This window comes from Mustela putorius, unplaced genomic scaffold (assembly GCF_011764305.1).
Source record: "Mustela putorius furo isolate JIRA1106 unplaced genomic scaffold, ASM1176430v1.1 tig00000056_pilon_pilon_pilon, whole genome shotgun sequence".
Lineage (NCBI taxonomy): Eukaryota > Metazoa > Chordata > Mammalia > Carnivora > Mustelidae > Mustela > Mustela putorius.
The window spans coordinates 1,043,817-1,059,547 of NW_025421263.1; the positions used below are offsets into that span (position 1 = coordinate 1,043,817).

General features: G+C 37.6%; 1 protein-coding gene across 4 annotated transcripts in view; it reads left to right on the forward strand.

Annotated features, from left to right (window-relative positions):
• The window catches only part of SPIDR (scaffold protein involved in DNA repair), a 603,350-nt gene that overhangs the window by 432,189 nt on the left and 155,430 nt on the right, over window positions 1-15,731 (forward strand). For all 4 annotated transcript variants that reach the window (XM_045081470.1, XM_045081547.1, XM_045081503.1 and 1 more), the window contains exons 9-10: window positions 4,073-4,268; window positions 5,961-6,208. In XM_045081470.1, coding sequence (XP_044937405.1) covers window positions 4,073-4,268; window positions 5,961-6,208 — 444 coding nt within the window. The remainder of the gene's footprint in view (window positions 1-4,072; window positions 4,269-5,960; window positions 6,209-15,731) is intronic.

A 15,731-nucleotide genomic window follows, 5' to 3' on the forward strand; every position in this document is an offset into this window, starting at 1 on the left:
ATTCTAATGCCTCTGTCATTTCAGCATTGTCATCTATTAATTATCTGTTTTCATTTGAGGTTTTTTTCTGGTTCTTAATATAAGAAGTGACTTCAGGGGCGCCTGGGTGGCTCAGTGGGTTAAAGCCTCTGCCTTCAGCTCAAGTCATGATCCCAGGTTTGTGGGATTGAGCCCCGCATCAGGCTCTCTGCTCAGCAGGGAGCCTGCTTCCTCCTCTTCTGCCTCTCTGCCTACTTGTGATCTCTATCTATCAAATAAATAAATAAAATCTTCAAAAAAAGAAAAAAAGAAGTGACTTCAGATGGTAACCTGTACATTTGAGGTATTATGAAACTCTGGGTCTTATTTAAATCTGTTTAGTGAGCTCTGTTCTGAAAGGAGATATGGAAAGACCTGGGGGAGCTTGTTACTGCCAGGTGGAGGAAGAAGTCCAAATTCCCCACTTGGCCTCTCTTAATACTGAGAGGGGAAGGATTCCTTGTTACAGCTAGGTAGATGTGAGTTCTAGCTTACTGCTAGGCTTCCACTGACATCATCCTTGCTGGGAGGGTCAGGGGTGCTGCTTCCCACATGGTTTCCACTGAGAGGACTGGAGGATGTTGTAAGGATAGAGGGTAGCCAGGCATACTGGTTACTGATGGGGGGGGAAGGGTGGAAGTCCAGGCCCCCAGGCGATCTCCACTGACATGGTATGCGTGTGTTGGGAGTTGGGGGTTGATCAGAGAAGGCTCATTATAAGCCTACAGGGATGGAAGTACCAACACCCTATCCTGCCTTCTCTCACACTACCCTACGTAGGCTATTGAGACTTTTTATTACAGCCTGACCAGAGCTCCACACTCACCCTCTTCTGGAGTGTATGATAGCAGGTCACAGGTTTTCTGTGATGTTTGCCTAGAGTAGAGCACTCATTTTCTAAAAGTTTTATATTTTATTAGGCTGTCCCTTAGTTCAAGAAAGTAAGCTTTTGTAGAGGATTTTATTTTTCCAGTGGTTTATAATGGAACTTATTTTTCTTCCTTATCTTTTTTTAATGTAATTTTATTTTATTTCTTTTTGGTGTTCCAAAATTCATTGTTTATGCACCATACCTAGTGCTCCATGCAATACATGCCATCCTTAAAAACCCACCACCAGACTCACCTATCCCTCCACCCCTCTCCCTTCCAAAACCCTCAGTTTGTTTCTCAGAGTCCACAGTCTCTCATGGTTTCTCTCCCCCTCCGATTTCCCCCAACTTACTTCTCCTCTCCATCTCCCAATGTCCTCCATGTTACTTCTTATGCTCTACAAGTAAGTGAAACCATATGATAATTGATTGACTTATTTCACTCAGCATAATCACTTCCAGTCCCATCCATGTTAATTAAAAAGTTGGGTATTCATCCTTTCTGATGTAGGCATAATACTACATTGTATATATAGACCATATCTTCTTTATCCATTTGTCTGTTGAAGGGCATCTTGGTTCTTTCCACAGTTTGATGACAGTGACTATTGCTGCTATGAACATTGGAGTACAGATGGCCCTTCTTTTCCCTACATCTGTATCTTTGGGGTAAATACCCAGGAGTGCAAATGCAGGGTCATAGAGTAGCTCCATTTTTAATTTCTTAAGGCATCTCCACACTGTTTTCCAGAGTAGCTGCACCAACTTGCATTCCCACCAACAGTGTAAGAGGGTTCCCCTTTCTCCACATCCTCTCCAACACATTGTTTACTGTCTTATTAATTTTAGCCATTCTAACTGGTGTGAGGTGGTATCTCAATGTGGTTTTGATTTGAATCTCCCTGATTGCTAATGATGATGAACATTTTTTTCATGTGTCTGTTAGCGATTTGTCTTTGGAGAAGTGTCTGTTCATGTCTTCTGCCCATTTTTTGATGTGATTATTGTCTTGTGTATGTTGAGTTTGAGGAGTTCTTTATAGATTTTGGATATCAGCCCTTTGTCTGTAGTGCCCTGATTAAAATGATTCAAAGTATAGGGATAGAGGAAACATTCCTCAACTTCATAAAAGCTATCTATGAAAACCCACAGAGAATTTCATTCTCAGTGGGGAAAAGCTGACAGCCTTCCATTTGAGATCAGGCATAGGACAAGGATGCCCACTCTCACCACTGTTGTTCAACATAGTACTAGAAGTCCTAGCAACAGCAATCAGACAACAAAAAGAAATCAAATATATTCAAATTGGCAAAGAGAGTCAAACTCTCTCTTTTCACAAGTGACCTGATACTTTATATGGAAAACCCAAATGGCTTCACCCCCAAACTACTAGAACTCATACAGCAATTCAGTGATGTGGCAGGATACAAAATTCATTGTACAGAAATCAGTTGTTTTCTTATACACTAACAGTGAAAATATAGAAAGGGAAATTAGAGAATCAATTCATTTACTATAGCACCAAGAAGCATAAGACACCTGGGAATAAACCTAAGCAAAGAGGTAAAGTCTCTGTACTCGAGGAACTACAGAATACTCATGAAAGAAATTGAGGAAGATACATAAAGATGTAGAGGCTTTTTTTAATATAATTTTTTAATAAACATATAATGTATTATTAGCCCCAGGGGTACAGGTCTGTGAATTGCCAGGTTTACACACTTCACAGCACTCACCATAGCACATACCCTCCTGTAGAGGCTTTTTTATCTATACCCATCGCTGTATCAGGTTGCCATCTTCTTCAGTTTGAAGTCTGGGATATAAGAGGCAAACAGAAAACCCAGGAACTCACCACTATTGTTTCTTAAGTCTCAAGGTCTCTAGGGCTGGTGTGCCTTCTTCTTTCCACTTTTCAATGTCTTATGTTTAGTTGATATGTAATGTTAGGCATTTTAGTTGTGCTTAATAGGATAAATTAGGGAAAATATGTCTACTCCCACCTTCCCAGAATAAGAAGTCCTAAATTTTCCTTAATGTTAAGTAACACTACCTCCTTTGAGGAATGAGTGCTGAAGATGTCAAATCAGATGTCTAAAAAGAACCAGGAGAATTTTGTCTGTTATGTCCCCACATTCCTTTTTGAATTAAATATGAAGCATTTCTGTGACTGTGTTCTATTTGACAGTGAAGGTAGAAGGTTCTTTGGGTCTTGCTGTCATGTGTTTGAAAGATTAGAGGTGTCAAAGTGTCTGAAGGTTTCATTTGTAAATAACATTTATTTTAATGTCTGGGCAATTCTTGAGCCTGTTGATAGTCTTTGCTCACTCCCTGCATTTCTCCAAGGCCATCGTCAACCAGAATAGGAGACCTGAGGGAACTCAAGCCCAAGCAGTGACATGGCCTTCTTCTATTCCACCTCTCCTGACACAGACTTGCACTGGAAAAGTAAAATTAACATTGACATTTACATTGTCAATTAAATTGACATTTACTCCTGAGCATGTGAGGGTGGGTGCCACTTCTGTTTGTTTGTTTTATTGAAGTATAGCTGACATACAATATCCCATTAGTTCCAGGTGTGCAAGAATAGTGCTTTGGTAGTTCTGTGCATTATAAATGCTTACCACGATAGGTTACCATCTGTCATCATACAAAATTTTACAATGTTATTGACTCTGTCCCCTATGTGGTACTTCTCATCCCCATGACGTATTCATCTTATAACTGCAAGTCTGTACCTCTGAATCCCCTTCACCCATTTTGCCCATCCCCCCCCCAACTCCAATCCCAGCCCCTCTGGCAGCTACCAGTTTGTTTTCTATATTTATGAGACTGTTTCTGTTTTTGTTTGTTTCTGTTGTTTTTTAGATTCCACATATAAGTGAGCTCATATGATATTTGCCTATCTTTGTTTGAGTTATTTCACTTAATATAATACTAAGTCTATTCATGTTATAAATGACAAGATCTCATTCTTTTTATGGCTGAATAATATTCCAATGTATATATGTACCACATTTTCTCTATCCATTTGTTCATCTGTGGTCTGACTTTGTTTTATCTATCCATAGCAGGTGAATCATTGCCCTTTATATTCCTGATTTAGCAAGAACATGAAGGAAACCCAACATTGTAAATAAACTGTAACTGTAAGCTGTTACATTTCTTTCTGTTTTCCAGGCAAATGCTTATTGCCCCAAGTGGAAGTTGCCCTGTTATTCTGAATACTTACTTTTGTCAGAAAGTTGTTGCCAAAGAAGATTCAAAAATAATACATGAAGTGCACTGTTGGGACACAGCCCTTCCAAGAAGAAGTATCACTTTGGCTGAGAGGTTTAGATTTAGGAATCTAACAAATATATCACCTGAAAGCCAGGTAAAATTTCATTTGTTTTCGATGTTTTATGCTTTGTAATAATACTGGATTTGAAAGCAGAGATGTTTACCTTTGGTTCCTCTTCAAATACTCAGTAAATATATATGCTAGAACATCTTGTTATTACTGTTATGCCTGAAAAAAGTATGTAGTGGTTTAGTATTTAGTAACCTTCTTTTCACAGTATTTCATCTATCTAATTGTGTTTTTTTAATCTTTATCCTTGTCTATCAAAATATATGGTTTTTCCTCTTTCTTATTCTCATTCTGTAATTGTCTAAGAATTTTGCTTAAGCTTTTTATTTATTAAATTAAGAAGTTATATTTTTCTTTTTTATATTATCTATATCCTTGGGATAAATAGAGCTGCACAAACTTGAAATTATATGCTGTAGATTGTTTTTTGAAATTTTGTTGGCCCTGGGTCATGATCATTTGTCAAGATAAATTTAGGGAACCCCCTAAATTTCACTTATAGAAGGCATGAAGGGCACTCCAGGGACCGTTCCAGGTTTTAAGTGTCTGTGACTCCAGGTGTACCATCTCAGGTTCACCCAGTTAGCTGAATCAGCACAGAATGATTGGTTTGAATGCTAAGAATGCTGACAGATAGTATGAGGGGATATAAGAAAAAGAAAAGTAGGAGTTCCTGGGTGGCTCAGTCAGTTAAGCATCTGCTTCAGCACAGGTACATCCAGCTCCTTGCTCAGCATGGAGCCTGCTTCTCCCTCTGGCTGCCACTCCCCCTGCTTGTGCTCTCTCTCTCTTTCTCTCACAAGTAAATAAAAATCTTAAAGGAAAAAGAGAAAAGTAGCAAACTTTCATCTTGTTTGTAAATATGTCAACAAGCCTACTCTCCCTTAAATAATCAAAAGAAGTATCTGAAGGGGATAATAGGGAAAAGGGGGCTCTCTAATTAATTTAATTTATGACTCTAAGTGCATCCCTGCTTTAATGTTTAGTTGTAAATAGCTATTAATATTAAATTCTTGAGATAACATTTTTATCTGACAACAGTGACAACGAAGCCATTGTGTAACATCATGGTTATGAATATAGGCTTTGGAACCAGATATCCTGGTTCAAATTCTGCCTCAGTCATTTATTGTTGAGTAACACTGGGCAAGACTCATAATTTTTCTGTGTTTCAATATTTTTATCTTTAAAATGGTAATAATGATATAATCTACCCACTTGGGTAGTTATGAAATTAAATATGTTCGCTATGCAAGTATAGTACATAAAACTGCCTGGAATGTGCTCTAGAAGTGTTATTGTGAATTTAATATTATTGTAAAGGGTTATTAGGAGGCTACATGAGCTGTGAAGTGTCTAGCCTAGTAGACTGCACACACCAAGAACTTAATAGTGACTTAATTTTGAAACCCTTGTCATTCTTTTGTTTTTTAGTTTGTCCTGTTGAGATTTTACATGTTTTCAAAGACCCAAGAAGATCTGTGCTTCTATTGATTGGAAACACTCTTTGCTGTTCCCATGTTATCTTGTTCACCCTGCCCTCCTCAATAGTATTAGTTACCTGGCAGACACAGAGGCCCACACAATGTTTTATCTTCATCATTCCTTTGGTATTCTGCAGTTACATCAGAAGATTGCCTCAGAAAGTCATGATTTAGAATGTACCATGCTGTTATGAGTTAAACTGAAATTGCTCCCTCTGCATGTCTTGGCCAGGTTATATATAGTGGTCTCACTACCATAAGGACAGACTGTACCCATGGACATGAAGAAGCAAAACAGTGCTTCCCAGCCGAAGCTCACCTGAGGGATTCTCTTCTGGATGCAGTGGAAAGCCAGGGAGCTGCCCCATGGCCAGGAGTTGGGGTCCGAGTGGTGGTACAGAGAGTTTACTGTCTTCCCTACAGATATCAGCAGGGAGGTGGCTCAGCTGCTCCACCTGACTCAGACCCACCCAGAGTTAGGTGAGTAATTGAGATACAGGCATGGGTACTAGAGTCACTTAGAGAAAGTAGAGACTCTTACTGGAGAAAGAGACTCTTGGCTGCATTCACCATATACTTGAGTTTTCTTTTTGTTGTTGTTTTTTTCTTGCATCAAAATTTGAGCCATGTGGTTTGACAAAAGAGTCTGTTTATTTAATATAAAAAGTTCTACTAAAAATTTAATTTTTTGTGTTTACTTTTACCTTTAATGGTTCATGTTATTGAAAGTAATATAGACAAGAAATACTGGTATTCTTCCATAAAAGCCAGGACATGTGGTTAACTGTACCTAAAAAGACCACTGCAATATCTGTCAAGGTTTATATGCCTTAAAAATCGAAATAAGGGACGCCTGGGTGGCTCATTTGGTTAAGCAGCTGCCTTCGGCTCAGGTCATGATCCCGGCGTCCTGGGATCAAGTCCCACATCAGGCTCCTTTGCTTGGCGGGGAACCTGCTTCTCCCTCTGCCTCTGCCTGCCACTCTGTCTCCCTGTACTTGCTCTCGCTTCTCTCTCTATGACAAATGAATAAATAAAATCTTTAAAAAACAAAAATCTAAATAAATAAATGGCAGTTAGTGAATCTGTGGCTTTCAAAGAGTGCTTTTCTAACCTGTGTCAGCATTACCTAATAGAACTTTCTGCAATGATATAAATGTTATGTATTTGTACTATTCAGTGAGGTAGTCACTGACCACCTATGGTTACTGGGAACTCAGAAATGGCTAATAGGACTGAGGAACTAAATTTCAAGTTTTATTTAATTTTAATTAACTTTTAAATTAAAATTTAACTATTTTAAGTGGCCCCGTGTGACTAGTAGCTACCTTGGTGGACAGCACAGCTACATAAGCCAAACCAAATTCAAAGTACTTTGCTCATACTAAATATGAGAATGATACCTTCTTTTACTTGTATTTAGGCCCTTCCTGTATTTTTTCAAATAGCGGTAGTCATGTCATTGACTGAAGAGTTTATTTATGTAATAGCCTTGGCATAGCCTTTTGAAGTTATATTTATTTCTTTTTTTTTTAATATTTTATTTATTTATTTGACAGAGAACACAAGTAGGCAGAGAGGCAGGCAGAGAGAGAGAGAGAGAAGCAGGCTCTGCACTGAGCAGAGAGCCCGATGCAGGGCTCGATCCCAGGGTCCTGGGATCATGACCTGGGCCGAAGGCAGAGGCTTTAACCCGCTCAGCCACCCAGGAGCCCCTGAAGTTATATTTATTTCTAAGTTAAACTGCCCTCAAAGCAATGAGATGGACTTATAACAGAAATTAAAAGTATAGATGCCAGGGCACCTGGGTGGCTCAGTGGGTTAAGCCGCTGCCTTCGGCTCAGGTCATGATCTCAGGGTCCTGGGATCGAGTCCCGCATCCGGCTCTCTGCTCGGCGGGGAGCCTGCTTCCTCCTCTCTCTCTCTGCCTCTCTGCCTACTTGTGATCTCTCTCTGTCAAATTAATAAAAAATAAAAATCTTAAAAAAAAAAAAGTATAGATGCCAATTCATCAACTTTTTTTATATCTACTCTTTTTTTATATCTGCTCTTAAAATAAAACACATATTTAAGAAACAGTAATTATAACAATATCTTATTCTTATAGAGCATTCTGATACCATTCAGAATAAGCGACAAGAAACATTTCTGTGTTAATTATGAATCTTCTTTGGGTAGGTGGCGTTTTATTTGAAAGTCTTGAATTCCAAAAAATCTCCTTTAGGTGTAGAATTAGAGAATATTTCTTTTGGATTTATAGGAAAATTTTTAATTTTATTTTGTTTGGAATATGTGTATGTCTGAGATGATTCTATCAGTTGTACAGTTTTTAGCTTGTAGGCGTAGACCAGTCTCATAGTCTTTAACTTAAATCTGTGGTAAACCTAAATAGAATTATCTGAGCCAGTTATAGATCAGACATAGGTTTTGTTTTGTTTTACATTTTTCATGGAATGTATCCAGCATTAGGCTTTGGAGAAGGAACTACTGAGTAACCTAAGCAATGATGATCTAAAGCTTCTCCAGACCAGCACACAGACCAGACACTCAGAGGAGACGGGATAGCAAGGACTGAGTCACAATGATGAGAAGGCAAAGTGAAATTGACAGTGAGGTTGCTTCCTTATGAGTAATCACAAGGAATGGACACCTTGAATCCTGTCCCTCTAGTTCCTTTGGTGGTACTTGTTTTACTTGTTAAGCAAAAAGAAGAACTGGAAGCTAAGTTCTGGTGAATTGCTGCCAATGGCTAGCATTATGAATGTTTTGGATTTTTACCTTAGAACATATGCTAGGACATATCAAATGAGACTGTGCTAAATTGTGGATTGAAAAAGGATGGGCATAAACCTCAAAAATAAAAAAATAGCATTGTTATTCCGATGTAGTTAAATATGCATTATGTGTGCTGTGTTCCTGTAGCACACATGAAATTATACAATGTTGAGGCTAGATGATACTAGTCACATTTAACAGATGAGGAAATTGAGCCTTCTTACTTGCTGACAGTTATATAGGTGGACAAAAAGAATAACATCATGAGATATAGAATCCCAAACATGTCAGGGTTGTAGAGAGTATGGAGCTGAAAGAAAGAGGATAAAATTGAGTTAGGACCAACCTGTGACTGCTTAAGTCTGACTGGGGAGCAGTGGCCCGGGGAGGTACTGTCAGGTCATCCTGGGCAGCAGGAGTAGTGAAAGTACCCAGCCATGGGGAGAATTGATTGGATTGTGTAAGAAAATGAATCTTTGGACAGATAATCATAGCATTTGAGCTTGGGTGTGAGAACAAGGCTTCTAAGATATTTTTTAGGTACAAAAAGGTATTATTGTAAAACTGATTATTAATATTTTCTAGATTCATAATGCTATAATAATCAAATTCCAGTTTACAAACAAAATTAATGTAGAAGTGAAATTATCCTTAACCCTGTACTAATTCTTTGCTAATGTATATTATAAAAAACATTAAATATCTGCTTTGGAGGATCATTTAGAAACATGTTTTCAAATGTAGACTTTTATTTATACACATGCAGCATGTACCTAAGAGAAAACATGGCTAAAAGACTTAACTTTATAGTTTGGAAGATTCTTTTCTACTTAGAGTTTCTACCTATAACTTTGGTGAACTCCTGTGCAGCACATGGGAGTCATTCTCATCCAGAGGCATGACTGCAACAGACAGGGGTAATGGCATAATGATCCCTTACACTGAGGGCAGCTCCAGGTCTGCTCTCTTGCCATAACCTGCTATGCCCCAGAGATCTTTCTATCAGTGAACTCAAAGACAATGTTGATCACTATGTGTTTTCCATAATGTTCCAGAAATTACCATATCCCAAGAAATTAAGGCTTAGAGAAAAAGAAATAAAGTGTCATATGGTAGATATTTTGCAGTTATATTATAATAATTCTCTCTTTTCTGCCCAAATGAGGCCAGATGACACCTTATGGAGCCCTGTGGTGTGTCTTATATCTACATGTACTTAGTACCTCAACCATAGGTGTCTATATCAATTTGTTCCCAGTGCTATAGTAGTCTCTCTTTTCTAAGATCAGTAAGAGCTCATCTTCTGATGCCAGACAGCCAGATTGTTGCCAACTTTGAAATAAAAGGAAATTCATTTGGAGCCAGCCAGTCCTGAACAAGGTCACATAAGTTCAGTCAAAAGGCTCATTTCCTCTAAGCTGTGAAACATCATCTAAATATACTTTAGATTTCAGGGGTGTCTGAGTAGCTCAGTTTGTTGAGCGGCCAACTCTTGGTTACGGCTCAGGATGTGATCTCATGGACTGTGGAATAGAGCCCTCCATCCAACTTCATGCTCATTGGCAGGGGTCTGCTTAAAGATTCTCTCCCTCTGCCCCTCCCCCCACTTTCATGTGCTCACACTCTCTCTAAAATAAATAAATCTTTTAAATACACACATACAAGGGCGACTGGGTAGCTCATTGGGTTAAGTCTCAGCCTTCGGCTCAGGTCATGATCTCAAGGTTCTGGGATTGAGCCCCACACTGGGCTCTCTGCTCAGCGAGGAACCTGTCCCCACCCCAAACCTGCCTTTCTGTCTACTTGTAATCTTTCTCTCTCTCTGTCAAATAAATAAAATCTTTAAAATATATATATACATATATATATACTTTAGATTTTATGTGTTGTATGTATACACACATATGTATACACTTTAGAGTTCAGAAATACAACATGTAAGAGTCTCCTGTCCCTTATTCTTCTGGATAACTTCTTTTAACTCAAGCTACTAAACACTTCTACAAAGTTTCTATAGGTGTTATAGGTCAGAATAACCAATACAAACCTAAGTTTTATAAATCACTAAAAAAAAGTAACAAAAAACCAACTCTGAAGGTACTCCAAAAGCACTAATTTAGGCAGACTGTCCAGAGCCCAAACCCACCTTTATCTAGATTCACTATGTATTGAATGAATGTTAAATAAATGCATGACTAATAAAACAATGAGGTTTTTTTGTTTGTTTGTTTGTTTGTTTGTTTAGGGGTTTTTTGTTTTGGTTTGGTTTTTTGGCAGAAAGGGAGCACTGCTCTTGGAGAAAATTTGTAATAGAGGAAACTGAGGCCAAAAAAAAAGTAAATGAATTTCCTAGTGACTCCCTACCTCATGGTAGAGCAGACTCTGGACCAAGTTACCTTACTCTCCATCCATGCTGGGTGTCATTAAACATTGACTTTCTTTCTCCCTTTCTGAAACATCTGCTCCCTTTCTCCTTCAGATATTTAACTTAAGGACAAATAATTTAATTTTATCTTTTAGAGATGTACATACTTTCTTTTGTTTTATTTATTTATTTTCAGCATAACAGTATCATTATTTTTTCACCACACCCAGTGCTCCATGCAATCCGTGCCCTCTATAATACCCACCACCTGGTACCCCAACCTCCCACCCCCCCGCCACTTCAAACCCCTCAGATTGTTTTTCAGAGTCCATTATAGTCTCTCATGGTTCACCTCCCCTTCCAATTTACCCCAACTCCCTTCTCCTCTCTTTCTCCTCATGTCCTCCATGCTATTTGTTATGCTCCACAAATAAGTGAAACCATATGATAATTGACTCTCTCTGCTTGACTTATTTCACTCAGCATAATCTCTTCCAGTCCTGTCCATGTTGCTACAAAAGTTCGGTATTCGTCCTTTCTGATGGAGGCATAATACTCCATACTTTCTTTTTTATTTTAATTTTAATTTTTTACTTTTTAATTAATTTTTTATTAACATATAATGTATTATTTGTTTCAAGGATACAGGTCTGTGAATCATCAGTCTTACACAATTCACAGCACTCACCATAGCACATACCCTCCCCAATGTCCATAACCCAGCCACTATGTCCCTCCTCTCCCACCCACCAGCAGCCTTCAGTTTGTTTCCTGAGATTAAGAATCTCCTGTGGTTCCTCTCCACCAGCCACCCCCACCCCATCCCATCTTGTTTCATTTTTCCCTTCCCCCTCCAAACCCACGCCCTGCCTCTCAAAATCCTCATGTCAGTGAGATTCTATAATTGTCTTTCTCTGATTGGCTTATCTCACTTAGCATGATACCCTCTAGTTCCATCCACATCCCTGCAAATGGCAAGATTCCGTGTTTTTTGTTGGCTGCATGGTATTCCATTGGGAAATACACACACACACACACACACACACACACACACACATCTTCTTTATCCATTCATCTGTTGATGGATATCTAGGCTCTTTCCATAGTTTGGCTATTGTGGACATTGCTGCTAGGAACATTCAAGTGCACATGCCCCTTTGGATCACTACATTTGTATCTTTAGGGTAAATACCCAATAGTGTGATTGCTGGATCGTAGGGTAGCTCTATTTTCAGCTTTTTGAGGAAACTCCATGCTGTTTTCTACAGTGGCTGCCCCAGCTTGCATTCCTACCAACAGTATAGGAGGGTTCCCCTTTCCGCATCCTCGCCAACACCTTTTGTTTCCTGTTATGAACTATAACCCATTCTTTTAGGTTTTCCTTGCTTGTGCTCACTCAGTAAATTTTAATCCTCTTTTAATCATTAGCTCTGTATTCATAAGTCTTAAATAAACACTTCAGTCTCAGCTTCCCAGCTCTTAACTTTTGCTTACTTCCTTTCTAAGACAATTCTTGGTGGTCTGTATGATATCCCAGGGTTTTGCCATGTTTTCTTTGCAGTCCTGTATTTACAGAGTTTTGCAATTATAACCATAGTCTAATATTAGAAAACTTTTCTGACCTCAAAAAGAAACCCCAGACCCATTGACTGTTTACCCCTCGTTCCCTTAGCCTGTGGCAACCACTAATTTTCTGTAGCTATGGATTTACCTGTTTTAGACACATGTAAGTAAACTATACAATGTATGGTCTTTTTTTTATTAACATATAATGTATTATTTGTTTCAGGGGTACAGGTCTGTGATTCATCAGTCTTGACACAATCCACAGCACTCACCATAGCACATGCCCTCCCCAATGTCCATTACCCAGCCACCCCATCCTTCCCACCCTCCTCCCTTCGTGGAACCCTAAGTTTGTTTCCTGAGATTAAGAGCCTCCTATGGTTTGTCTCCCTTTCTGGTTTTGTCTTGTTTCATTTTTCCCTCCCTTCCCCTATGATTGATCCTCTGTCTTCTTCCTCAATTTCCTCATATCAGTGAGATCATATGATAATTGTCTTTCTCTGTTTTTTTTGTTGTTGTTGTTTTTGTTTAGAATTTTGTTTAGAATAATAGCCTCTAGTTCCATACAATGTATGGTCTTATGACTGTCCTCTTTCACTTAGCACAATATTTTCAAGGCTTACCCATTTATCCATGTTGTGACATGTATCAGTATTTCATTCCATTGTATGGGTATGCCATATTCAGTTTATTTATCATGTGATGAACATCTAGGTTGTTTCTGCTTTTAGCTAATATGAATAGTACTTCTATGAACATCTGTGTACAAGTTCTTTCTGTGAATGTATGTTTTCATTTCTTTTGAATATATGTTTAGGAGTAGAGTTGCTGGGTCATATGGTAACTGTTTAATTCTATGAAGAGTTAAACTGTTTTCCAAAGAAACTACCATTTTACATTCCCACCAGAAGTGTATGGGGGCACCAGTCTCTCCACATCCTTACCAAGACTTGTGATTATCTTTTTTATTATAGCCATCCAACTGGATGTGAAGCGGTATATCCTTGTTGCTTTGACTTGTGGTTCTCTAAGGATTAATGATGTTGAGCATGTTTTCATGTGCTTTTTGACCATTTTTATACTTCTTTGGAGAATGCATCTTCAGATCCTTTGCTTGTTTTCATAAATGGGTTATCTGTCCCTTTTTTGTTGAATTGTAAGAGTTCTTTATTCTGGTTACAAGTCTTTTATCATATATATGATTTGTAAATGTATTCTCCCATTCTGTGGAGTATTTGTTCCACTTTTTTGACAGTGTCCTCTGAAACACAAAAGTTAATAACCTTAGTGATGTCCAATTTATCTTTTATTTTATTCTCTCATGCTTTGGTGTTTTAGTGTCACATCTAGAAATAGTTGCCTAATCCAAGATTATGAAAGTTTACTCCTACATTTTTTCCTAAGAGTTTTACAGTTTATAGTCTTCTATTTAAGTCCATGATGGATCTGAGTTAATTTTTGTGTGTGGTGTGAGGCAAGGGTTTATCCTTTTATATCTGCGTATCCAGTTGTCCAACACCATTTACTAAAAAAAAAGACTGTTCTTTCTCTTTGAAACTTTCTTGGTACCCTTGTCAAAAATCAATTGACCACAGATATACGTGTTTATTTCTGGACTCTCAGTTTCTTCCATTGACCTTTATATCTATCTTTATGCAAGTACGATAATGATCTTAATTACTAAAACTTTATAGTACATTTGGAAATCAGAGTGTAAGCCCTCTAACTTTTTTTTAAGATTGTGTTGGAAATTCTTAGCCTCTTGAGTTGACATTTTAGTTTCAGAATCAGTTTGTCAATTTTGGAATAAAATAATTGTATTTTTGATAGAGACTATGTTGAATCTGTAGATCACTTTGAAAAGAATGGCCATGTTAGCAATATTTAGTCTTTAGACCCAACATGGGATGTCTTTTCATTTTATTAGTTCTTTAATTTCTTTCAACAGTGTTTTATGGCTTTCAGTACAAGTCTTAACACTTCTTTAGTTAAATTTATACCGAAGTTTTCTTTTACGCTGTTGCAAATGAAATTATTTTCTTAATATTATTTTAGCTTATTTATTGCTAATGTATAGGTATGCAAGTGACTTTTATATATGGACCTATCTGCTGAAGTCTTGTAGAACTTGTTTATTAAGTCTAATAGTTTTTCAGTGGATTCATTAGGATTTTCCATATGTGAAATTATGTAATCTTTAAATAAAGATAGTTTTACTTCTTCAGTGCAATCCAGATAGGTTTTATTTATTTTTCTTACTTAATTGTCCTGGCAATTCTTTAAGTATCTTAAGGCGGGGAAAAAGAAATTGTTGTGTGATGCTTTAGTGCAGCCATGGTAGCTCATCATCTTCTATTCACTCTTGAAGTCCTATGCATCCTTCACTACCCAATCTTATACCACTTGCCTCATGAAATCTCTCCTAATTTCCCCTATGCAGTTGGCCTCTTCTTCAGATGGTAGAATGAAAAACGACTTAGCTATATTTTTTTTGGTCATAGGTAGGTAGGTAGGTTGTTATTTTCATAACAACCCCATAAAGTTAGTACTGTTACTTTCAAGCCTGAAGATTAAATGACATAACATTTACAAAATGCCTGATACCAAGTAAACATTCTTAACACTATTTGTGTTATAATATTATAGTTTTTGTATTATAGTTAGAGATATGTTAGTCTTTACTGTAATATTGTAAAGTCCTTGCTGGTAAGGATTACGTGAAGTAGTAGTGGTAGTATTCATTAATGCTTTTTCTGCATATACGCTTCCTACTATATAAGTTGCTGAATATATTTCTTTTATACCTCTTTTTTTCATATTTGTGACTGTTGGCACTATATTATGTCTCTGTGTATCATTTCTCCCATTATAGATGGCAAGAAATGGACCCATTTTTCTACCCTTTATCTTTTTTTTAAGCTTTTATTATTTTATTGATCTAGGGTCAGGTTTCAGTTAGCAGACTGAAATTTTAAATGTTTCAGAGTAGAATTAGAATTGTAGATTATTTAAAAACAGTATGTTTATGTTCTTAAATATTCCCAGGTGTCTGGGTGTCTCAGTCCATTAAACATCCAACTCTTGATTTCAGCTCAGGTCATGATCTCAAGGTCATGAGATCATGAGCCCCCCCATCGAGCTTCATGCTGGGCATAGAATTTGCTTAAGATTCTCTCTCCCTCTCCTTCCCTTCTCCCCCTAAAAAAATATTTTATGATACCAACCCATGTCATTTGATCCATCCTTTACATTTATGACTGACATAACTTGAATATGTATCCTTAATGAGCTCATTAA